The 25,697-nt window shown below is 50.8% G+C and overlaps 2 protein-coding genes and 1 long non-coding RNA gene across 4 annotated transcripts in view; 1 reads left to right on the forward strand and 2 right to left on the reverse strand.

Moving 5' to 3' along the window:
- Positions 1–386: 386 nt before the first annotated feature.
- On the reverse strand, positions 387–17,172 carry CCDC134 (coiled-coil domain containing 134). Of its 2 annotated transcripts, none has more exons than XM_019944181.3 (7): positions 17,045–17,172; positions 15,298–15,416; positions 14,472–14,593; positions 13,801–13,885; positions 11,813–11,994; positions 11,462–11,533; positions 387–2,893 (listed from the first exon to the last, which is right to left on the reverse strand). In XM_019944181.3, the coding sequence occupies exons 2-7, from the start codon at positions 15,398–15,400 to the stop codon at positions 2,768–2,770; spliced, it is 690 nt and encodes a 229-aa protein (XP_019799740.1). In that variant the 5' UTR covers positions 15,401–15,416; positions 17,045–17,172; the 3' UTR covers positions 387–2,767. The 2 variants fall into 2 exon arrangements, with proteins under 2 accessions (XP_019799740.1, XP_019799724.1); XM_019944165.3 differs by lacking the exon at positions 17,045–17,172 and adding an exon at positions 16,560–16,944.
- The window catches only part of MEI1 (meiotic double-stranded break formation protein 1), a 67,169-nt gene continuing 56,769 nt past the window's right edge, over positions 15,298–25,697 (reverse strand). The window contains exons 27-32 of the mRNA XM_019944141.3: positions 21,444–21,525; positions 20,736–20,842; positions 19,656–19,787; positions 19,353–19,465; positions 17,045–18,564; positions 15,298–16,647 (exon numbers count right to left, since the gene is read on the reverse strand). Of these exons, the coding sequence (XP_019799700.1) occupies positions 18,519–18,564; positions 19,353–19,465; positions 19,656–19,787; positions 20,736–20,842; positions 21,444–21,525 (480 nt within the window). The 3' untranslated portion in view covers positions 15,298–16,647; positions 17,045–18,518. The remainder of the gene's footprint in view (positions 16,648–17,044; positions 18,565–19,352; positions 19,466–19,655; positions 19,788–20,735; positions 20,843–21,443; positions 21,526–25,697) is intronic.
- LOC141275808 (uncharacterized) lies at positions 18,214–24,822 on the forward strand. Its single transcript, XR_012324160.1, has 3 exons — positions 18,214–18,326; positions 19,662–19,845; positions 24,598–24,822. It is a non-coding gene; the product is annotated as an uncharacterized lncRNA (long non-coding RNA).

Here is a 25,697-nt window from a genome sequence, read left to right on the forward strand (position 1 = left end):
TGCAGGTTTCTAGGAATTTATACTAAGGAATAAACGTATGAGTGCTCAGAGAAGTGTGCCCTCAAAGGAGCTCTTCAGAGTCCGCTGTAACTGGGAAAAACTGGGAAGCCCAATAAGGACCTGATGAATATACCTGTTGACAAAGACTTACGCGATATATTGTTAAAAGGGAACACTATGTTTTCCTGCTAGTCTGTGAGAGGTAGCAGTTGCTTTGCGGTCAAGACTTAAGAGTTCAAAGGCTGGGTGGAGGCAGCCATGTGGATTCACTTACAAACCGTGTGACTTTGGGCTGGTTAAATAACTTTTTTTTTTCCTCAGTTTTTTTAGCTCTAAAATGGGAACAGTGCACCCTTGTAGTGGTGAAGATTAAGTGAGATCATCTGTACACTCATTTGACAATATTTATTGAACATTTCTGTGGCAGGCAGAGAGACAGTTCCTGCCCTCTGAGAGCTTCCAGTCTGATGAAGAAAACAGGCACTGATATTTAAGACAAAACCTAAAATTATGAGGAGGGAACTGCATCTGGCATAGCTAGGGGAACACACAACACACACACAGGCCCTGAGGCAGAAGGAGCTGATGCAAGCCAGCACTTGGAATAAGTCCTGACACACAGTGCCCATACAAGGTAGCTACTGTAACTGAAGTTACACGTGATCTGTGTATCACATGAAGGACAAAAAGGATGGAAGGCCCAAGAGCTGAGTGTCAGTGATGGTTATGGGAATGGTGGGATTTAGGGTGAATTTTACTTTTTTCTTGGTATTTCAGTATTACTTAAATTACTTTTGATAATTAACATATATAACATAATAAATAAAGTACCTTATTTGGGGGGAAAAAAGACAAGAAAGTCCTTTTCATTGTTTACATGCAGGAGGGTTGGTATAGATTATACTAGTCTCACCCTGAAACAGAAAACTAAACCCTGCTGCCCTGCTCTGGACTAGGCACTGAGCTGGACAGTGCCACCTGCAACTCCACCATTCAGTGGCTCTCACAGGGCTCCCCACAGTGGGGGGTGACTGTCTGCTGGCATACCATATGACTCACTTTCACTTTGGTCCAATGCCTTCCCATCCCAGAGCCTCAGTAACCCTCTGCAGAGGGCTACCTGAGTACCAGGAGATCAGGTAAATGGGCACAGTGCCTCCCACTCTGCAGCTGTTCCCATAGCTCCCAGCTGGAGCTGCCCGGGGAAGAGAGCAGAGTGGTTCTGTTTGTACCTTTGAAGGTGTCAGATGGGAAAACTTGGGCCCACTGGAGGGTGGAGAGGAAGGGATCAACCAAGATGGTGAGAAGTGAAGGTATAGAAGGAAGAACCCAGGAGGATAAAGATGCTAAATGGGACAGAGGTGAACACAAGTTAAGACTGGGCTCCTCTCTTTGGCTGTGCATATAGTGGGTGCTCAGCAAATCTACGGGATGACCAAAGAACCATCAGAGAAGGGCTCTTGTCACTGAGAAGCCAGGCCCCAACCTCAGAGAAGCAGTTTAGGGCTGGCCAGACGGTTCAGACATTATCAAATTCATTACACCAATGAAGCCACAGCACAGGTAAGGGGTGGGCCAGGGTCACTCCGCAAGTCTGATGGGCTAAGACCCTGGGTCTCCCTTGGGCACTGTTAGTGGTAGAGGGTTGGGGATAGTTGTGTGTCTCTCCCCTGGCTTGGCAAAGTCAAAGAGACAGAGCTAGAATTCCCCCCAGAGCCCCTCCCTTCTCTGCCTGGAAGGGATATGACAAGGGCGGCAGCCCACTCAGGGCCTAACTCCCTCTGCAGCTTCCCTGCTCCATGGCCCTGGTCTTTTCTTACACACCTCCTGACACAGGGAGCTTGCTATCTGATCAATCCAGCTTGGAGTAGCCCTACCATTACAAAGCACAGCCTCCTGCAGAGCTGCAGCCTGTCCCCCAAGAGCCCCCACCCGCAGGCTATGGTCTCCCTGCGCTGCCAGAGAGGACAAGTTGATTCTTCCCCGAGCCTGCTCAATGACTTCCCTGGATACCTGAGGACAGAGATCACGCTGCTCCAAGGCTGTCTTGGGCTAAACACCCTCCCAGGATACTTCTGGTCCCTTCTCAACACTGATCCCTTGTCCATGACAGTGCTGAGAAGGGAACTGGAGGTCAAAGCCAAGCCCCTGCTTTGCTGCCCCGCCAGGGCTTGAGGCTCCTCTGAGGAGGAGGAATATCCTCTAAGGTGGTCTCTACATCTGAGGGCCCCCTATCCCCTGACCCAGGCCCCTCTCACCTGCCCCATGGAGAGGCTCCCTGGGGCCCAAACCAACCTGCTAGCCCAGAGCATTTGCTGGCTTTTATTGTCTCTGCAGGGGACAACTGTGCCAGGCAACTCGGTGACACAGTGGGGCCAGCAGCAGGCATGACACCTCCACACATGGCTCAGAGCCTAGCTCTGCTGCCTCGCCAGGAAGGGCAGCAGCCAGCCGGCCAGCGGTCCTAACCCAGCGGGAGAGTCCAGCCCAGGATCCCTCCTGCTCCCCCCAGCGTCTCTACCGGGTTAGGTCTGCAGCGCCCTCTGAAGGCTCCCTTGGCACCCCTCCAGGAAGGTCCCTGGGGAGAAATGCAGCCCTCTGCGGCCCAGTCCCTTCAGCTGGGGCTCAGAGCCAGCTCCAGGGGTCTGAGCAAACTCGGCCTCCCCTCTCACAGGGGCCAGCTCTCACCACCAGTCATACCGCTGCATTCTCCTCTTCCTCCCGACTGGCCTCCTCCTGGCCCCCTGAGCCCTGGGCTGCTCCAGGGCTATAACTCGGACTGGGATCTTGAGATCCGAGGGCCTTTTCGGATCTCTTTCCGCTTCTCCTCTTTCTTCCGGCGTTTCTCCTCTCCTCTCAGGGCCTTCTGGAAAGGGTCAGTGCTGGTGCTGAACTGAGGGGAAGAACAGAGTGGTCTGATTAAGTCTGCTGGCAGCAAAGAGTTCCCTCTGAGCTAGGCTGCTGTGGGGACAGGAAGGTCACTGAGACACAGGCCCTGCCCTCGGGCAGCCCGCAGACATGGAGATAGTTAAATGGGCTTGGGGAAACTGCTGAGTGGGTCTTGGAAGATAAGCAGGAGCTTGCCAAGCAAACAGGACGAGGGACGAGTACATTCCAGGCAGAGGGACAGGTGCTGAACCTACATGGCGCATCTGAGAAACAACAGAAAGACTCCACTCAGGGTGAAGGGGCTGAGTGCCGAAGACCACCACAGACTCCCAGAACCCCGAGGAAGAGATGGCAGCCGGCAAGAGTAAGACAACAGGGGTCCTGCCACTTGCGAACAAGTTGCAACGTCTAGGCAAGGGAGTGTACGGGAAGCAGGTGGGCCAGAGGTTAAACCGGCAGAGCCTGAAAGAGGTGGAAAGACGACAACAGTGGTGCCCAGACTCGTGGCTTCCACAGTGGATGCACGGTGGTACCCAGTGAGGAGATGGGAACACAGGGCGAGCTGGGCAGGAGGATGAGGACTTCAGCCGGGGTCATCCCCAGGCCCTCTGCTCTTCTTCCCCCACTCTCCAGACTGGCTCATCTGACCACAGGGCTTCCGTTCCACCTCTATGGTCAGTTACCACTCAAATGTGCATCTCCCTATCTAAATGCCTGTCTGACACCTCCACTAATGTGCAAACGTGCCCCAAGCCCAGCATGGCTCCATCTCCCCAAAACCCAGTCCCCTTCCAGAGTCTCTGTCCTCATGAACAGCAGTGCCCCACAACCCAGTCGAGGCAAGCAGGGCAGAGACCAAGCATTGCCCCCACCCCCACCCCTACCCCTCACAGTCCATTGCCAAGGCCTGGCCCATTTTACCCCCTAAGTCTCAAACCCATCTACTTCTCTCTGTCTCGCCTATCCTACTGCTATCCCCATCACCTCCCCCACCGCCCTCCTGATAAATCTGGGCATCTCCCAGTCTCTCCACACCCTCTTTGGCCCCTCTTAAGCCATTCTCCTCACTGCAGTTAGCTACTTTCAAAATGTAAGTCTGACTCCTGCTTAAACCCTTCCACGACTCTCCATTACTCTCAGGACAAGGTTTCACACAGCTGCATCTGCAGGTCCACCCTGCCCCCCTCTCCTCCTCCCTCACTTCTGGTCCCTGGGCTCCTTCACTCCCATTTCCAGGCCTCTGCACGTGCTGTGGCTCTTCCCAGCCCCCACCCCCTCTGCCACATTAGCTCCAGCTCAGCTGTCACCGTCCTTGGGGACCTGCCCTGGCTCCCGGCTGGGGCTGCCTCCTCTGTTTCCTTCTCAGTGCTTCTCCCCTGCCACCAGCTGCCTCTGTGACCACCTGCTTCGTGCCTGTTGCCCCCACTGGACCACACTCTCCACGAGGACAGGCAGATTGTGTCGGATGCTGCTCACTGAGCCACAAGCCCCCAGTGCAGGGCCTGCTGGGCTTATAGATGGCACTTAGCATGTATTTTTTAAATGAATGAATGAATAACGTTAGAATATGAGATACGATAGTACCCAAAACTCAGGTAACCTTGTTGTGAGATACACCCATTTTATTTGTTCATACGATAAATCTGATAAGTGTCTGATCAAGGTAGATGTTAAAAACAAATTAGGAGCTCCACCTTGTGGAGTAATCCACCTACCATGTTAGACTGAACCACAAGTCTGGAAGATGGGATGAAGCCAGAGAAGTGCAGCCCAGAGAGGGTAAGTGATCTGCTCAAGTCACACAGCTAGTCCCAACTGGGGCTAGCCCCCAGGCCTCCCACTTCCCTGACCAGTGCTTTCCTTATCACACTCTGCCTCCTATCCCTACAAGTTAATTCTGATCCTCTTGGGAGGAAGGAGGAGCTGGGAGACCCCTCAAGCCACAGAGGACTCCACACTCTTGGCTCCGGCTTGGGGAAGGACAAGTCAAGAGATCCTGGCCCCACCAGCCCCAGCTAGGTGGATCAGAAGAGAAACAATGCCTATCCCTTTCCTGGATCTCCTCCCCGCTAGATCTGGCTAATGCCTACTTTAAGTTCTGATGCTAACCTCGAGCGGACCCTTCGTGCTGCCTGACAATCCAGAATGTTTCCCTGGTCTACTCACTCTCCTGCTCTCCTAGACACACCTTCTCCTAGAACCTCCATCACTCCTCCCCTCCTCACTCGCAGCCCATGACCTTGCTTCCTGTTCCAAAGAGAATGGAAACACTCAGAAGACAACTTCCGCAAGCTCCCACCACCATACCCACCAACCCACTTGCTGCTGTGCCCACACTGCTCTTCCAGGCTAGGCCACGCCCCCCCCCCCCCCCCCACCGCCGGGCACCAGCTCTCCTCTCCCCCCTCCCTCCCTTCCTCAGGGATGAGGCTCCAGCAACTCTCCTACCCCTGCACCATCGGTTCTTCCTCCCTAATAGGTTGGGGGGTCCCATCAACATGCAAACGTGCTGTAGTCTCTCCCATCACACTAAACTTTACCCTGGAACCCACACCCTCCTCCAGCTAGTCTCCCGTTGATCTGCTCCCCTTGAAAACAAAACCTTTATCATAAGCAACAAGGATATACTGTACAACATCGGGAATTATAGCCATCATCTTGTAATAACTTTTAATGGAGTATAGTCTGTAAAAATACGGCATCACAGGCTTCCCTGGTGGCGCAGTGGTTAAGAATCCACCTGCCAATGCAGGGGACGCAGATTCGAGCTCTGGTCCGGGAAGATCCCACATGCCACGGAACAACTAAGCCCGTGCGCCACAACTACTGAGCCTGTGCTCTAGAGCCCGCGAGCCACAACTACTGAAGCCCGCATGCCTAGAGCCCGTGCTCCGCAACAAGAGAAGCCACCACCGTGAGAAGCCTGCGCACCGCAACCAAGCGTAGCCCCTGCTCGCCACAACTAGAGAAAGCCTGCATGCAGCAACAAAGACCCAACACAACCAAAAATAAAAATAAATTAATTAAAAAAAAAAAACTGAATCACTATGCTGTACACCTGAAACATAAAAAAAAAAGAAAAACTCTTCAAAAGCGTCACCCGTACTTGATGGGATGCGTCCACTTCCTTTCCTCTCATTTTCTCCAAACTCAGTCTTTTGTCCCCACCACTCAACCAAAACAGCTTTTACTGAGATCTCTGATGGCATGTCTCCATGCTGCTAAATCCAGTGGCTGATTCTCAGCCTCATCTTCCTTGACCCTCCAGCAGCATCTGACAGGAAGATCACTTCCTCCTTCTTGTCACTTTCCTCACACGGCCTCTGGGAAATTATTCCCTCTTGGGTTTGCTACCCTAGCACTGACTGATCCGTCTTGGGGTGCTCTGCGAGTTCCTCCTCATTCTCCCGTCTCTAAGTGCAGGCACATCTCAGGCCTCAGGCCTCAGACCACTGCTATACCTGCCCTGCCCCCCTGCTACTCTCACATTTGCAGCTCTAGCTTTAAGCTCTCCCCTGAAACCCAGTCATATACCCAGTCGCCTCCTTGACATCTTCATTCAGATGCCCATCAGGTCCAGAAACGACGCCTTGATCCCCGATCCAGCCCTCGACCTTGTCCCACCAGTCTGCCCATTTTAGAAATGGCAGTCCCATTCTTCCACACACTCAGGTAAAAAATCGTCGAGTCATCCTTAATGCAGCTCTTTCACTCCAGATCTGCTTCCTCAGTGAATTTTATTGGCTCTGCCTTCAAAACAACCAAAATCTGACCATTCCTCGCCAGCACCATTGTTGTCACCCTGGTTCAAGCCACCATTAATTCCCAAATAGACAAGCACAGCATCCTCCTTACCAGTATCCGTCTCCTCCCTGGTCCCCCTCACTATTCTCCACACAGCAGCCAGGCTGATCCTTTAAAAGGATAAGTCAGAGACCCTCACCCTGCTCCTATGTGTCTTGGAGCCAAAGCCCTTGAGAAGACATGCAAGGGTCCTGTGCTCTGGCCTACAACTCTGACCTCACCCCCTCTCACACTCCCCACCCTTCCAAATATGCTTCCAATTCAGGGCCTTTGCACTTGCTGCTCCTTCAGCCTGGAATGTTCTTCCCCAGAGACAGAGCTGGCTCCCTTGCTGTTTCACGTCTTTGCAGTAAGAACCTTCTGTGTCCAAGTCATGTGAAATAGCAACTGTACTCCCGTGTTACCCCTGGAATTCCTTAACCACGTTCCTCTGTTTTTCTCCGTAGCCCTTATCACCACCTATCATATATTTTTTATTGACTGTCTATCTCCTACAACTAGAATGCCATTCCCAGGAGGGCAGAGCTAGAACGCTTCTCTAGTGGCTGGGATTCAGTAGATACTCACTAAACGTTGAACAAATGCATGTGCTATGCCTCTGAGCCTTTGTGCAAGCTGGTCCCTCTGCCTGGGAAGATCTTCCCTGAGCTGGTCAACCCCGCACTTCTTACTTATGCCAGAGCCTCCACCCCCTACTTCCATAGGCTCCCTCGCATGGGTCCTTCCCTCTTGCACTGGTACAGAGATCATGCTAGATTGGGACTGTGTTTCTCTGCTACCTTCCCCAACAGACGGTGAGCATCTTCAGAGCAGGGAGAGGGCCAGCTCCCTCTGGACTGGGACAGTGGCCAGCACGAAGCCTGATACAAGTTAGCTCTAGTGATGGGTATGTAGTAGGAGGGGACTCCCGGAACACCCACTGGTATGGAGAGAATGCCCAAGGTGAGCGGAGCAAACCTGGACTGTTGCTGGTGGACAGGTCCACACGGGATACCAAAAAGTTGAGTAAAATCTTGGGACCGTCCCCAGCCAATAAAAGGAAAGTATGTTGCTTCTGAGGTATGCCCAAGCAGAGCACATTATGATGAAGCTAAATTACATCTACCCTGGAGCCCATTCTCTCAGTGCCCCATGCTCTCACCCTCCTCGTGTGTGAGAGGCATTCATGATCTGCAGGGCAAGAAGAGCCAGTGACACAGCAAAAAAAGCATCTCCACGGGAGCCCCCTCATTGGGAAAGGCAATCTGCCATGGCCTTGAGCATCCCTGCATGTTCTTGCCGTGTAACCAAGAACCCAGTCCTGACTGTTCTTACCCAGGCCATTTATCAGGGTTGTGACTGCAGCAAGCAACCTTGAAGGATGTGTCATCTTGGTTTTACATGAAGGGGAGGCAGCTACGCTAGTGTGGAAAACCATATCCCCCACTCCGTCACCTGAAGCAAAGCCACTAGTTCAACAGGGCCCTCGAGTCAGAGGTTCCTCTGAATAGTCAGGTCTGTCCTCTGATTGTTCACCTAAATGAAGAGCTAATGGTGCTGTGCAGAAGAGTTAACATAGCTGGCCTCACTGCTATCTTTTAGAAGCCTTGCTTCCAAGGTTGGTCCTTGGCTGGTGTCTGGGAACTTGGTTTACTGGGAGGGATTCCCATCACCCTAACTGATAAGAGTGGCTCACTGCACCTAAACTGTGCAAAAATGTGGTTTATGCTAAACACCCACTTTCCTTCTGGAGTCTGGAATTTGGTATGTGCTAGGCAGAGGGTGCCTACGTGACCAGTTCCCAGTAAAAACTCTGGGCACTGAGTCTTTAACAGGCTCTCCTGATAGACAACTTTTCACACGTATTTTTATAACCTGTTGCTGGGGGAATAAATTGTGTCCTGTGTGACTTCACTGGGAGAGACTCGTGGAAGCTTGTATCTGGTTTCCCTTAGACTTCACCCAAGAAGCATTTTCCCTTTGCTGATTCTACTGTGGATCCTTTCACTGTAATAAATCATAGCCTCGAGTACACGTACACACTGAGTCCTGTGAGTCCTCCTAGCGAGTCATCAACCTTGGGGCGGCTTTGGGAACCCTCGGCACAGGTGACCACGGGCAGCAGCAGCCATCTGGCCCCAGGGATGACACTGGAAGACCAACTGCCATAAAGGCTAGTAAGACAACAATCTGAATTAAAAGCCGTCACTCTTGCCTAGACAATATTCCTAATGACCAGGCATGCTGTATTCTTACTGACTGTTGTCAGTGTCCTAGCCATCTGGTCTGCCAAATGAGCAGGCTACAAACTGGCAGATCAAAGATGGCCATCCCTCCTGGGGGCCATGAACTGTGGAAACAAACTGTGGTTGACAATGGGGCAGTCTGGGCCACTCGCTTAGATGCTCATAGCCAATTCTCTGATGAGACCAACCAGAATCAAAAGGCTGATCAAGCCTACACAGCCCAGTTGACTGGCACTGCCACCTACATGCATCATTGTACTAAGTGTGGCAATACTCTCACCACCATGGACTGACACAAAGCAGAGGACTCCGTATTTCTGGTTCAGCTACCTAGAGTCCCTGGTTGGAACAGTATGGCCCAAGATCGTTAGAATAATGACCACTTGAGGGACTTTCCCTGGCGGTCCAGTGGTTAAGACTCCACGCTTCCACTGCAGGGGGCACGGGTTCGATCCCTGGTTGGAGAACTAAGATCCTGAATGCTGCGTGGCACGGCCAAAAAAAAAAGAATAATGACCACTTGGTTCAGTACGCTCCTTGCCACGTCTCCCTGTAGTGGCCCATGTGGGCCAAGATGGGAGATATGTGTCTGTAGAAATCTTGCAAAAATGCCCTTGTCCCACTCACATATGACCCTTCTGAACAAAAAGTCTAGGTGAAAGTAGGGAATAATTGGAGAAAAGTGAAATTATAGGTCCTGGGATGTGACATGTTGATTTTGTACCAATAATCTGGGGAGGGAGTGCCTTAGATCCCAGGAGGTGTGTGGAACAATTAATCCTCTTTGTCCTTTAGATCCAGCACTGCCGCCTGGCAAAACAATCCCAGGGTCCACCCAAGCCAAGCGGCAGCTGCAGTTGAGAGTCAGACCAGCTGTCCAGTGTGTCATTCTCAACCACGTGATGGGAAAATTCACATAGACGCAGTCAGTCCTGAACTATTCTGCTGTGTCTGATACCATCCAAGGCAGCTCCCAAAGTAACCCTGTGTAGACACACAGACCAGAACAACCTTGTTTCAATCTGACATACAAATCCATCTGCTTCTCCTGATCCCTGAGTGACCCTGGTTATGCCATGTAGGGCAACCGAGGCTGCAACTCAGCAGCAACACTGCCTCCAGAGCTCAGCCAAACAATGCACTGGTGACCCAAATCAAGTGGTAACATGTAGGAGACAGTGGGCCGCAGAATGCCTCTCCACTGGGGATGAGCGTTGCTTTGGGTCTATCTCTTGGCCCCTATAATCACTGGCAATGGCATCAAAGATCAGCAGCTCAGTCTAAACCCTTGTATGGGTGGTAACAGATGATAGATTGGTCTTAGACGGCGTGCTGATTTTCGAATGTAAGACCTACTGCCCCCGCCCCCCCAGGACTTATCAGAGCTGGCTAAGTCCAGGACCCTGGAGCATATGGTTGAGATCAACACTGCGTGTGGCCTCATCCTGCTGCTTAGAGTCCTACTGACAGGAGTCTGAGACAAGCTGAACAAACGTGGTCCTAGTCTCTACTGATCAGATGAATCATGGAATAGGACATTCCTGTAGAAATGTGAGTTAAGCCAAGACACGTAGGGCTGATGGATGGACCGTGGGGAGGTGATCTCCATCGCCCTGCACATTCTTGCTGGTACACCAGACCACTCTGTACCTGGGCCATTTCTCAGGTTGTGTTTGCAGAAAGCAACCATGAAGGATGAGGTGATGTCTGCCTGCAAAGACTTGGTTTTCTTCTGTTCATTATAAAGGTGGTGAATTTCCCAAGCTTGGTGCTTCTAGACTTGATGCAAACCCACTGCATGGGTGGCATTTGCCTGGGCCCCTCTGTGTCACCCTCCTGGGACTTGGGGAATACGGGAAACCCACATGACCAGGCCAACAGCAACTGCTTTTGCTGCAATAAACTCTGATGTCTCTAACCTGTCAGCATCCATAAAACAGCAGCAAAATCCTAAACCTTCAGAGGTCCCTCCCTACACCTGAGGAGAGCTTGTGATTTGAGGAGTACAGTGCTCTGGCCCTTCCTCCCTGCCGCTCAGGCCCTGCCCTGCCACCTCTGATCTCTTCCTCCCCTCTACTGTGTGTCCGTATCTGTCATGCTTCCCCTGCAGCCTCCAGCTCTCAGAGCCCACCTCAGCCCCTAGGAGGAGAACATGTGCAGGAATGTGGGACAGAAGCCTGGCTGGGTGCTCAGAGGCTCAAGGGCAGAGAAGCATGGCCTGACCTCCCATGGCTTCCCTGACATTCGCCTGATGGGCACAGTGCCTACCGTACACTGGGATGGATGTGTTCATAGCCTCTGACTGGCCCTCACAGCTGAGGTCCACACCGCATGGACAGACGGGGAGCTGAGGCTAAGACAGGGCCAGCAGGTTGCCCAAAGGTACCAGTGAGCGAGTGATACTCAGGCCCAGACCCAGGCACTTCTGGCTCCAAGTCCAAAGCCCTCACACTCCACTCTAGGTGCCCCAGCCCCTGCAGGCCCTGGCCTCCCAGGGCTCAGCAGAGGCCAAGCAGACATGGCCACAGGTCCCAGCAGCTCACCTCTGTGTGGTCTACTTTAAATGGGTTCTGGAAGTCAGAGTCTTTCTCGCTGATTCCCAGCTCCTGGGCCATCTGCGGATGAGGAAAAGCTAGTCATCCTCTGCCTTCTCCTGCCTCCTACTCACCCAAGGGCCACCCCCTTCGAGGCCTGAACAAATGTGGGCCAGGTGGTGACCCCTAGGGACCCAGGTCAGCACAGAACCCCATGAAAGGGCACCTCAAGGTGGCCCAAGGCTTATCACAGAAAACGCAACCAAAGGCTGACATTCAGGCCTCACTAAAGGCAGATGCGTGGCTCACAGCATACCACCAGACAGAGGGCTCCCGGACCTCCTCCACCCCAGTCCTTACCAGGCGGAGGATGGGCGAGTGGGGGCCCTGGTCAAAGACGCCCGACTGGTTGCAGAAGCTGATGCCCCAGCGGATGAGGAGGTTCCAGTTGGAGTTGTGGTCAAAGCAGTGGTGCACGATCCTTGGGAAGCGCAGCACCACATCACCGAAGAAGGCTGTGTTCTCCACCACTTGGGAGAAAGCTGGTGAGAGGACCCTGATGAGTGGCCAGGGGAGATGCCCTTCTACAGCCCTCCTGGCCAGCCCTACGCACCCTCCAGAGAACAGAGACAAGCCCACTAATCAGAGAAGGGGAACGGTGCCTGAGGCCCACAGGCTGCTGACCACATGTACAGTGCATGCTAAGGGCTTTATGTCTACCAGGTCACTGAATCATCAAAACCACCTTTAGAAGGAGATGTGTCTGCTATTCCCATTTCTCACATGGGAAACTGAAGCTGACGGCTCGTGAGTAGCAAACCTGGGCTGCAAACCCAGGGCTGACTCCAAAGGACATGCTCTTTCCCCTGTTTCTCACAGCTCAGAAAACTAGTTTGCCATGGGGACCAGAGAGGTGGGTGTCATTTTGCACATGGAGGCATATGCAGCCCATGAGGCTTCGCTGGGCCTAACCTCCCCAACTTGGTATCCTAATGTCCAGAGCTGGGCCCTTTTGTTAACACAACTACAGTGTCTGTGAGGGGTCAGTTCTGTTAGGATGGCCAGGGAACACATCAGGGTTTGTTTTCTTTTTAGCGTATGCCCAATTTTATTTTAAATGCTTAAGTTCTTATTTTGAAATAATTTTAGACTTACATAATACACCACAAAATTCCTTCACTGGCCTTCCTCTAATGTTATCATCTTATATAACCACTGCACAACTATCTAAGCCAGGAAATTAACATTGATACAATACTATTAATCAACCCACAGACCTAATTTGAATTTGGTCAGTTTTCCCACCAATATCCTTCCTCTAGTCAACAAATCAGTTTAGACTGAGTTTAGTGTCCATTATGGTGGCAGGTCCCCGAACCCAGGCTAGCATGAAGAATAGTAACTATACGCCCAGCCCTGGTGGCAGCCCCTGTTTGAGTGACCCCTATAGATAAGGCCCAGGCAGCGCTCACCAGCACTGGCCAGGCCACACAGAGATAAGCAGACTCCTACAAAGATATGCCAGGTTGGGTCTGAGACAAGTGGGGCAGGGACCCCTGGGCTTCAGAACGATCTTGAACCGCAAAGAACTCAGGAGTTCGCTTGGTTTACAGGTAAGAGCCAGGCAAACCGCCTGTCCTCTTTCACGTGGAAACTGGAGGGAATAGTGCCTTCCTCAGTTATCATGGAGATTAGAGATATTTGTAACGTGCCCAACATTCAATACGTAAAAGCTCCTTCCGTCCTGTCTCAGACAGTGCGACCTAACAAACTCTACTATTAGAATGTAACCAGTTAATGGGGAGAAATTACCACTGAAGAGAAATTCTTGGAAAAGGAGATGAAGGGATTCAAAATATTCTTTTATTTATCTATGTTGGTCTCACCTTGTCTCAAAAAGGATTTAAGGGGGTTGAAGCTTTTAGAACAGTAGTAAAGAGTGAAGGTAACTGCTCCCATGGGCCAGTCACTTCAAAAGGCCTCAGTTCTTTCTCCTATAAATGGGAACCACCCTTGCCATCTCTACCAGGAGGGTCAGGGTGGTGAAGGCAAGGATTTCTGGAGGGGAAGTGGGCAAAGCCTCCTCCCTAGTTCCCCCGTCTCAAACACCTAACCACACGACAGAATATATGTGTCAGGAACACAGAAACTGGCTCTGAAACGAGCCGAGAAACACTCGGAGAATCATATACTAAGTGCCCAACTACCCAAAGAGACTCCTTGGAAGGTGCCACAAGAGGGTACTTCCAGAGAGAGAAAAGAGTGACAAGAACAAGAGGGAAGGAGCTGCTAGAGAAGATCAAGGATGGAGTGGGGAAGAGGAGAGGGAGAGATTGGGAAGACCATACCATCCTTCAGTTTCTCGTCCTGGGGGAAGGGCCCATCTGGGAGCACATCTGCAGCAATGAGCACTGTCCGGGAGTCCTCCAGCACCTGAGGGAACCCCACCTGGGCTGAGTGGCTTTGAAAAGGTCTTCCCAGACCAGCCCCAGCCCCATTTACTTCAACCCTACTTCAAATCTTCTGTGAGGGGCTTCCCTGGTGGCACAGTGGTTAAGAACCTGCCTGCCAACGCAGCGGACACGGGTTCGAGCCCTGGTCCGGGAAGATCCCACATGCCACGGAGCAACTAAGCCCGTGCGCCACAACTACTAAGCCTGCGCTCTAGAGCCCACGAGCCGCAACTACTGAGCCCGCGTGCCACAACTACTGAAGACTGTGCTCTAGAGCCCGTGCTCTGCAACAAGAGAAGGTACCGCAATAAGAAGCCTGTGCACTGCAATGAAGAGCAGCCCCTGCTCGCTGCAACTAGAGAAAGACCGTGCATAGCAACGAAGACCCAACATACTCCAAAATAAATAAATAAATAATAAAATAAATTAATTATATATAAAAAAAAATCTTCTGTGCATGCGCTTCCCCCTCATTGAACACCATCCCCTTGGGGAACTCCTACGCATCCATCAGTGTCCAGATCAAAGACCAGGCCTGCCATGAGCTGCCCCCTGCCTGCATGCACCTTAAAGAGCCCCTTGAGCATGACATCAAGGATCTTGTACTGCTGGTGGACATCATTCAGCTGTGCTAGGTTTTTCAGCGCCAACAGCTGCTCCCGCCGCTTCACCTCAAACATCTTCTTGTCTGAGCAGCATTAAGTTAAGGAACTGGCACCAGTTCTCCTGCCTGGATAATCCAGTGGTCCCGATCGAGAGGGCCCACCCTGGCCAGCAAGTCTCTGCCAGGGGCATAGATGTGCATGCCTGGGACTCCCCAGGGAACGAATACACTCTCCGAGAAGCATATGAATCCTGCAACATATCATTCATCCACTTCACAGAGGATTCCACACCCAACAACCTGAATACAACCCTCAGGACCTGGCTCCTGCCCTCCCCTCCCCGTGGTCTTTCCCCAGTCTCCTACAGCCACTCACTGCTCCCAGAACCTCCACCCCTCTGCTCACACTGTATACTCTGCCTGGGGTGCCCCCCACCCTTCTCTATGAGTTTCTATTCTTTCAAGACCCAGCCCTTGGGTAGGCAGCCCAGTATGCCAGGGCTTGGTCTCCAGCCAGGGTCTCACCCAAAAAGAATGAGGCACATGTACAATCCTCAAGAGTCCTCATGGCTGTGAGATATATGCCTTGCCTTCTCAATTTAACATATGGGGAAACTGAGGTTCAGAACAGAACTGACTTGAACAAGGTCTGGTTAGAGCACCTTACTTTTTCTCCCCTGTTCCTATTAGGGGGTTCTGCTCCATCCTTGGAATCTCCCAAGGGGTTGTGGGTATAGAGAAACCTCATTTATAGACCCCTCAAAAACACCTCCAATCCCAAAGGATACAGATCTCCAGGCTCGGGTCCAGGGAGGTCCTCAGGGTGTCTGTGACTCCTGTCCCAGACAGTAGCAGGACAGAGAGGAAGGCCAGGAACCGAAGAAGGTCCATATCTAAGACTCTGGAGCTAGGGGAGTAACCCAGAGAAAGAAGGTGAGACCCAGAGCTTGGTGTTACATGAAACAGAAAGTGAGTTGAACAGCAACTTCCCCTGATAATGACACAGCCTCCAAACACCAAGAACCCAGCTTTGGGAAGCCCTGGATCCCCAGTTCCTAGCCCAGGGCCAGTGACCAACAGACACAAAATAAAGACATGGGATGATAGGAGGGAGGGAGAAAGATAAAGTCAGCAAGGCAGGGATACTTAGAGAACAGGGATCAACGCCTGGAACCCTGCACTGGAGCTCTGGCTCTGACTGACTTCGGGACCTCGGGCAAATTGCTCAGCCTCTCTGAGCTTCATCTTCCTCACTGCAAAATGCGGATAAGGAAGTCATCTCCCTGTTGCAGAGACAGAAGGCTGGGTGAGGCACTGTGCCTGAGGAAGGAGGGCCTGGTCAATATCATTGCCTCTCAATTCCCCATCCTGGCCTCTCAGGAGGCCCAGGCAGTCAGAGATGTGAAACTTCTGGGGCTTCCCACCTTTCCTGACTTCTGTCATCAGAAAGGAAGAAGGGGTGCAGGCTGGGAAGGGAGGCAAGACAGTCTTGGGATAAGACGGCTGTTATTCTCTTAGGAACCACCTGTTCCTATCTAGGCAATATTCCCCAATTACCTACTGAGTACCTGTCACGTTCCAAGCACTGTTCTAGAGCCGGGAATACGGCAGTGACAAACAAAATTCCCTGCACACTGGTACTTTCATCCCTAGTAGGGTTAAGAGAAACCAATGAAGTTGTAAAACAAGCACAGAAAGATAAGAGGGAGTCAGCAAAGTGCAATCTTAAATACAGTAGTCAGAGGCAGCCTCTACTCAGATAATAGCTGCCCAATTTTACCAACGTGGAGACCAAAGCACAGAAAAAGGAGGAGACTGCCCAAAGTCACTCATGGGTTCTCAGGCTAAATCAAGAGTCTTAATGAGCACAGGCTATCTCAGAGCTGGCCACTGTTCTATTAGGACACCTAGGTGTGTCCCAGAGATGCTCAATTATTGACAGTGAGACCCCACACAGATCAACCAGAGAACCGCCCCCATCCCACGCTGATGAGACAACTGAAGCCTAGAGAATGGGAAGAAACAGTTCAAGCTCACCCAGAACCCTTACCTTCCACCGTCACGCTCCAGACTCAAGGGAACCAAACACTGGTTAAGGCAGAACTTGGGGTCAGGGGAAATCAGACAGCCGGTAATGACTGAAGCAGGAAAAAGTGGGAAAAGAAAGCCGAAAAAGCGGACTTGCGTGGGGCAGATCCTGCTGTCTCTACTGTTACTCCCACTTATCCGCCTCTCAATCCCGCTCTCTGCCCCATGAGTCCCCAGAGCTCTTCCCGGCTGGGCGTACGACTCCGAGGCCATTCTGCAGAGGTGGCTTGGTGGTGGATCCTGAGCCGGCAACCCGGGCTCGGAGACCAGGGTCGCTGCCCCTAGCCTTTAGAGCTCCGGGAAGAGAAAGTCTTTCTAATGAGAAGAGGCGTCCGGGTCCGCGAATCCCAACCCCCAACGTGTGCAGCCAGTTCTGGGCCCTCGGTCCCTCCCCCGCCCCCCCCCCCCACGGGAGCCTGCCCGCCCGGCGCCCCCGCCCCCACCTACCAGGCCGGGCGGGTGGGTGGGCGGGCGGACAGGAGTCAGCGTGCACCTCGCCTCGAGGGTCCGCAGACGACCGGCAGAGGCGCAGAACCTCAGTGTCCCACAGAAGCCTCGCAGGAACTGCCAAGCGCCGCCCCCGCCCAAAGATCGCGGGCCGCGACTGCCGCTCCTTGACCTAACTTCCGGCCCCGCCCAGTAGGCTCCAGCGCTAGCCCTGCCCGAGGTCCCTGGGAGTTCGGTCCCGCCCACCCTGCGTGGCGGCTTGCGCACTAGCCGCGTTGAGGTGTGGTTGGAGGAGATAGTCAGCCTGCGGTGTGTGTCGGACGCATCAGCAATGAGGCCCTGACCCCTGCAGGCTGGGCGGCCTCCCCAGCGCCCTCCCCGAAACTGTTTCGTTAGCTGAGTTGTTTTTTTTTTTTTTTAATATTTATTTGGCTGCACCGGGTCTTAGCTGCGGCGCGTGGGATGTTTAGTTGCATGTGAGAATCTACTTCCCTGTCCAGGGATCAAACCCCGGCGCCCTGCATTGGGAGCGGGGAGTCTTAGACAGTGGACCACCAGGGCCGTACCAGCTGAGTGTTTTTTAAACTGCAGTTGTCAAGATCAGTTTAGTGGGTCGTGGCTAACACTTTTTTCTTTTTAAGTAACGTGCAGTGCAGAGTTGGGGCATACCCTGCTCGCCCCTCGGATCCACCAAGTTCTAACCCAAGTTCGTGGGGTCCTTCCCTGTCCTATCATTAGGATGGAGTTCAGCCCAGTTTTGCGTAGGGTCAGTCCAGCCAGACCCAAGGGCTAGCCAAGTACAGGCACCGGGGCCCTGGCAGACAGGCAGGAAGGGAGTTAAAGGCCCTGGTGAGCTGAGCTCAGAACACGTGCGGGCAGTTGTGGAGGGCAGACATTGAAAGACGTGTGTGCACAAATACACGCTCTGAGGAGGGCCGGGAGAGAAAGGAACACTGGGGACCTACTTTAGCCAGGGAAGAGCTGAGCTGGGCAGTTTCCCTCAGCTAGGAAAGCTGAGGTTTTGACCTGCTCACCTTCCTTGCCTGGAAATTGTACCTCTCTCCACTTTCACCTGAGGTGAAGCAGCAGGTAAAGTACTTCCTAGAGCACTTGGACCACAGCAGCACCAAACACATGGCCTTTCTCTGCCCCTTCTGCCCCAAGGATGGCCTGACTGACGTCTTCAACTGAGGTAACCAGCTGGTGTTAGCAGAACAAATCCCTCCCCTTCTCTCCCTGAGGCCATCCATCCTGGCTGAGGAACCAGCTGGAGGGAGCCAAGGTAAGTCCAAAGGGAAATGTTTTTGGAGAGCCCACACAGGCATGTGAGTATATCACTATTTCCTATTTCAACAATGGAGTAAATGGCTCCAGATGCACGGCTGCAGTTGTCATCCATTTCCCCCAAACCAGTGTGCCCTGACTTTGTCTTCTCCAGGTCTCAGTTCTGTTTCTGGGCCTTCAGGTCCTGAGATCAGTCTCTGATGTGGGACAGGGATACAGCCACTCCTCCCAGGCAGCTGGCAGCAAACATGAGAGGAGAATAGCAGAGAGGTGGGGCCAGCCATGGGAGAACCACACTTCCAGGGCCCAAAAAGGCAAAAACAGACAAGAGCAGAGGTGCACCTGAGAAGAGTGGGATGGATTCTAAAACTGGGACCTGAACACCTGGGCTGGGTAGTTGCTATACATCAGGGAACGTTCCATGGAAAGGGTTAGGAGGAGAGCCAGGGAGGCCACACACACACCTCCAGACCACAGGGTCTCTGGAGCACCCCAACAACCCCTCAGAGGGCCAGTGAGCACTGCCCACAGCCCCAGGCTTTCTCAGGGATGTGCCAGTCACCCAGCACCCTCCCCCACTGTGTTGTGCTTAGGGCAGCATCTATGCCAACCGGGCTTGGGCAACTTTCTCCAAAGCTCCTGGGGAAGGACTACCTCCCTTCTGAGTCTGGTGATATGACTTTGGAGATGGTCATGTCTGGGGTCAGATCCTGATGCTATCACTGTGTGATTCTGGGCACGTCATTTAACCTCTCTGAGCTAAGTTACAACTGTGTTAACACTCGTAGCTACTGTGAGGATTAGATACAGTGCATGTAACATGACTGGCCCTCGGTAGGAACTTAATAAACAGAGCAAGTCATTGTCCTTGCTACCACTGTTAATTCTTCTCGCTGACCCCTGCTTGCCGTAGAAGACAGGGCTGTAGACAGTGCAACTCTCTGTCCTGAAGCATGACGTTATAGCTTCCCATTACCTGGGTGACCCTGCTCAGGTCAAAGCTCCCAGATGCAAGAAAGGATACATCATGTCCTGTAGGGGCGGCTGGGCCGTGGAGGCCCTGGGGGAAAGACCCTCCAAGGAGGCCTGCAGGGTCTGGGCCATGCTATGATCAGCCAGGAGGCCCATGCTCTGGACCTGCGGGGAGAAGAGGGTAGGGAAGACAGGCTTTCTCAGTGCCCACTCCATAGAGGCCCTCTCTACCCTCCACCCCCTGCACTCCTGACCTCCCACTGGCTGCTGTGGCTAGAGCTCCCCACCTCCACAGGGAAGATGATACAGAGGGTCTGGCCTCACAGTGGCTAAATAGCATCCCCTTTCCACCCACCTGCAGAAAGAAGCCACGCAGAGCCTGGAGTGTGGTGCTGGAGAGGGTAGAGAGGTCAGCCAAAGCTGCGCCTTGCAGAACATGGCCCACCTCTTCACGAGAGAGGATGCTGCTGCTCCGGAACCGCACAAACTGGCCCAGGGAGAGAAGGCCCAAACATGTAGTGATTCGGCATCTCCTTCATTCACAGGTATTTGCTGTGCCCTGCTGGGCTCAGCACTGGGCTGGGGGCATGGATCTGAAGCCCACAGAACTCTGCCTTCAAGAGCTCAGTGTTGGTAGGCAGGGGTGGGGTTGTGTCACAGGAGAGTGAGGTAATGAGGAGGATTGCAAGACCCTGAGAGTTTGCTCTGCTGACCCCTTCAGTCCCGCCACTCCTACCCTGCCCCTCACACTAGACTATGTGTGGTTACCCAGACACACCACCACATTCTCGTATATCTGCTGTTCTCACTTCAATACTGTACCTGCAATACTTTTCCTTCTCTTTGCCTATTAATCCTTCAAGCCTCAGCTAAAATGTTACCTTCACTGCTGAATGTTTTCATTTTATTAAAGAAATACAGGCATTAACTGGGTGCTTACTATATTCTTACTCACTTCTCCCTCACAGCTCTGGCAGAAGCAATTACTCTTTTCTCTGGGTTCCTACACCAACCATTGATTTATTCATTGATCCACTTTACTATCATTCACAGGCTTGCTGCCTTGTTTATTCAGTGGGCACTTACTGTGTTCTAGGTACTTAGCATTATCTTCTACTCTTCCATTAATAACTATATTTTAACTATGAATTTCCTTGTCTATCTCCTTCTCTAGACTGAGGGACCTTTAAGGAAGAACATTTGGCTCACTGACATCTTTGGTACCTAGCACAGGATCTGGCAGGTGGTGGGCAGGCCTGGTCAATGTTTCATGAGTGAATGAGAAAGAATGTCTGGGTAGTCTGGGCAGAGGAGATGTGGGCATTCAGAGGAATTCCCTAGGCAGGCTTCTTGTAGGGTGAAGGCTCATCCAGCCCCTCTACCTTCTTGGAGGATGGCATTCTTCAGACCACAGGACCATCCTTTCTGCACTTACCAGGGTCATGAGCCTCAAGATCTCAGCTCTGAGGAAGGAATTCTCTCCAGCATCCAGGAGGGTAAATAGCAAAAACCGATTCCAGGGCTGGGAGGCCACATGGAGTGCTATGGGAAACACCAGTCAACCGTGTGTTGTTAATGCTGCTTTTCTAAAGGCCTTGAAACATTGCTAAAGAAAACTTTCTCCTATTGGCTCAAAAAAGGGTTGCTCAGCAAAGGCAGGGCATTGGACAAGCTGACCCCAGGGCGTTTCTTTCTCCTGGGCTTCTATCCACCCATGCTGCCTGGCACAGGGAGACCACATATCCCACTATTGTGGGAGGCAGGCAACAGGAAGAGCTCTGCCACTTAAGAGCTATGTGACCTTGGTTGGGGCAAGTTGCTTAACCTCCCTGAACCTCGGTGTCCTCATCTGTATGATGGGCATGGCAGTGCCCTTGCAGTATTGTTAAAAGAATTAAACAAAATGAGTGTGAATCAGGGAGCTCCCTGGTGGCCTAATGGTTAGGATTCTGGGCTTTCACTGCCATGGCCTGGGCTCAATCCCTGGTTGGGGAACTGAGATCCTGCAAGCCACATGGCTTGGCTAAAAAAAATGAGTGTGAATCATAGAACAGAGGATGGGAGTCTGGGGTGGGAGGGTGGCAGGTGCTGGCCCCGTCCAATCTCCCCCATGGGAACATCAGAGAATGGGGAGGGTTTCTACCGACGTCTGGACTCCGGGCATGCAGGTAGTCAAGCAAGGCCTCCAGGCAGCCAACACAAGCGTGGGACAACAGAGGGTCCTTCTGCAAGAAAACAACAAAAACAAAAACCCCACAGAAGTTCACGTCCGGTTTTGCTACCAGTGGATTTTGGTGCCAACCAAGAAAAAAACATTTGGTTTTCAAAACAATTTAGATTTCAGAATTTCAGATTTGGGATTGTGGCTCTGTAGATAATCAAGAAATGTTTGTTGGTTTCATCTCTCACCCACACACACAAAGCACGGTGCTTATTATACTGATGATTTACCTGCATTTGAGAGACTGTTTTGCTTCAGAAAAGGATGGGCCCTGGGCCCCATTAAGAGATTCACAGATTACAGATTCTGTAAGAGCCACACAGTTTATCTAAGCCAATGCATGTAAATCTTTTTGTAAAGCAGCAGAACCTTTCATCAAACAAAATTTTATGCTCTAATAAGCATAAGAAAAGAACTTAGGGTTAGGGAGATGCAAATTAAAACCACCTTGAGATACCACTACACACTCATCAACAGCTAAAACTGACTGACAGTACCAAGTGTTGGCAAGAATGTGAAGCAATTGGAACTCTCATGCACTCCTGATGGGAAGGAAAAATGGTGCAGCCACTAATGGCAGTCTGATGGCTTTTTTTTTTTAATTAATTTATTTATTTGGCTGCGTTCGGTTGTCGTTGCTGCACACGGGCTTTCTCCAGTTGCGGCGAGCAGGGGCCACTCCTCATTGTGGTGCGCAGGCTTCTCATTGTGGTGGCTTCTCTTATTACGGAGCACGGGCTCTAGGCGCGCAGGCTTCAGTAGTTGTGGCACACAGGCTCAGTAGTTGTGGCTCATGGGCTCTAGAGCTCAGGCTCGGCAGCTGTGGTGACAGGCTCTGTTGCTCCATGGCATGTGGTTCTTCCCAGACCAAGGATCAAACCCGTGTCCCCTGCATTGACAGGAGGATTCCCAACCACTGTGCCACCAGGGAAGTCCCAGTCTGATGGTTTCTTATAAAGTTAAACATACACTTACCATATGTGGTAGGCAGAATTTTAAGATGGTCCCATGACCTTTGCTCCCAGATGTTATTCCCGTGATTAGGTTACATTACATGGCAAAAGGGAGATTGTTTGGGTGGGCCAAATCTAATTACACCAGTGCTTTAAAAGCAGAGTTTTCTCTGGCTGGTAGCAGAAAAAGAACCAGAGAGTCCAGAAGTGTGAGAAGGACTCAACATGCATTGCTGGTTTGAAGATGGAGGGGCTGTGTGAGAAAAAATGTGTGTAGCCTTAAAGAGCTGAAAGACCCACCCACCCCCAACAGGAGGATGAAGTGGATTCTTTCCCAGCTCTCCCAAATAAGCACCCAGCCTGACCAATACCTTGATTTCAGCTTTGTGAGACCCTAAGCAGAGAACCTGGTCGAGCCCACCCAGACTTCTGACGTAGAGAACTGTCAGATAATAAATGGGTGTTGTGTTAAGCCATTACATTTGTGATATGTAGTTACACAGCAATAGAAAACTAATATGTCATTTGACCCACCAATCCCACTCCTAGGTATTTATCCAAGAGAAATAAAAATGGATATTCACAAAGACTTGTACTCCAGTCTTTATTCATGATAGCCAAAAATCTTTAAGTCCCAAATATCTGTCGGTAGGTGAGTGGATCAACAAATTGTGGAATAGCCACATAAGGGGCTACTACTCACCAATAAAAAGAAATGAAGTACTGATAACACAATATAAATGAATCTCAAAAGCATTAAGCTAAGTGAAAGAAGATAGACATATAAGACCACATACTTTATTTATGTGGAATTTTATTTTATTTTTTTTATTTTATTTATGTGGAATTTTATTTTATTTTTGTGGAATTCTAGAAATGGTAAAACTGTAGTGCCAGAAAGCAGATCTGTGTTTGCCAAGGGTCAGGGATGGGGAGAGGGGACTGACTAAACAGGGGTCCAAGGGAACTTTTTGTGGTGATGGAAATCTATACCAGGATTGTGGTGGTGTTTACAAAACTGTATATGTTTGTCAAAACTCATCTAGTTGTACATTTTAAAATCAGTGAATTTTATTGCATGTAAGTTATATCTCAATAAAACTGATTTTTTAAAATGTAAAGACAAACTAACAACACCAACAAAAATCCTATGCTCTCCTCATGCTATTTTTTGGAAGGTAGCAACCTGGAGGTTAACGTATGGGGCAGACTTGGGTTTGAAGCCTTGCTTGGTCACTTACCATCTTGTGTGATCCTGGCCAAGGTTACTTGATTTTGCTAAGTGGGGATAAAAGGATTACTTGGGCTGCCAAGAGGGTAAGATGAGCAATGCATACAGAGGGTTTAACCAGTGCTTGGCACAGAGTTAACACTCAAAAAATGGTGACTATACTGAAGGAAAAAAAAAAAATCAGTTGGAAATTAATCCCAGGCAATGACTTGTTTATTTATGTATTTATACTATACAGGTAAATCATAGGATAAATATTCTTCCCACTGTTTAAAATTCTACTAAGATCCTATACTAAAATAACTCTGTTATATTTTTTTAAAAAATGGTGAATATCTTAGTGAAACGTATAATAGGGGAAACACTATCGCTCTTTAACAACCCCTAAGTCTCCTTCACAGGATCCGTAAGGTCTTTAAGACCTACAGTTTGAAGTGGTTGAGCTAATTCACTAACCTCATTTTACAGCTGAGAAAACTGAGGCCCAGAGAGAAAATACTTGACCTGAGGACACCTGAGTGGTAGGTGGCAGGTCTAGAAACAAACCCTAGGCCTTGTGCCCTTTCTCCTTCTCTAATCTAAAATTAACTCTTAACCAGTGGGCACTTCCACCCTTTTCCCAGGTACCTAAGATTAGCCAGTTCAAAAGTAACCTCTCCTGTGGAGCCTTCCTTGATTCAAATAATAGGTCATTTTGCCATTAATTATAATTTCTTGTGTTTCCTGCAATCTGTGGGTGCTTAAATGGCTGAAACAGCATCATATTCATTTCTGCGTCCTCATTCACTCATTCAACAAACATTACTGAATGCCAATTCTGTGGGAGGCTTTATGCTGGGTATTGAGTATAAGGGAATCATTTTCCCACTCTCTGTTTTGAATATTAAAACAGGAACTTCAGGGCTTCCCTGGTGGTGCAGTGGCTGAGAGTCCGCCTGCCGATGCAGGGGACATGGGTTCATGCCCCGGTCCGGGAAGATCCCACATGCCGCGGAATGGCTGGGCCCGTGAGCCATGGCCGCTGAGCCTGCGCGTCCGGAGCCTGTGCTCCGCAACGGGAGAGACCACAGCAGTGAGAGGCCCGCGTAACGCAAAAAAAAAAAAAAAAAAAACAAAACAGGAACTTCAGCCCTTTCAGAAACATTGGAGAGAAAGCATTTGCCCTTCCTCCCACCTCTAACTGGCTTCTCCTCACCCAACGAGAGATTTATCTAACAAGTGAGATGCTAGCTTAACACCTACTGAGCCATCAGGGCAGGACTAAGGTATTAAAGGTCATGCTCCCAGGAACTCAGACTCTTAAGATCTTGGCCAGCTGGCTAAGTGTCCAACATGGACATTATTGGAAATGCAAACACAATTTACCTGCCTATGGGCTCCCAGTCTGGCCCAAGGGAAGGAGGGTAGTTAAAAAATCCTTTTGGATAAGATATGATAAAGCAAGCATAGTAAAATGTTAATGGAAGAATGTACATGGTGGGTATATGAGTGTTCACTGTAAAATTCTTTCGTCTTTGCTGTATGTTTGAAAAATCTCAGACTAAAAAAAAGCCCGTTCCGACCTTAAGTCCCAGCTACATTCTACTATGGTGTTTGTCAGCAATAAAGCTGATGCTTTGCTTCTCATTTGATTCGTGATTTCCCAACTGGATTTGAACCCACAAGGGGAAGGAGACACAAAGATTAACCAGACACAGTCCCTTCCTCTGAGGAGCTCACAGCCTGGGGAAGACCGATATGAAAATGGGAACTCACAACAGAGAGAGATAAGTGCTATACGTGATAGAGGTCTGATCCATGAAGAGCACAGAGCCTTTGAATAGATGTGCTGGCAGGACAAGACACGGCATCCGCACAGCGCCCACTTCAGGAGCCTTCTCTACATCCTCACATTTCCCCACTTCCCCCAACCTGTGCACAGGCCCAGTGGGGATCAATCCTTGAACGTAATCTCCCACAATCAACAGCCATATCAAATATGTCTGTCATTAT

Source organism: Tursiops truncatus, chromosome 11 (assembly GCF_011762595.2).
Source record: "Tursiops truncatus isolate mTurTru1 chromosome 11, mTurTru1.mat.Y, whole genome shotgun sequence".
Taxonomy (NCBI): domain Eukaryota; kingdom Metazoa; phylum Chordata; class Mammalia; order Artiodactyla; family Delphinidae; genus Tursiops; species Tursiops truncatus.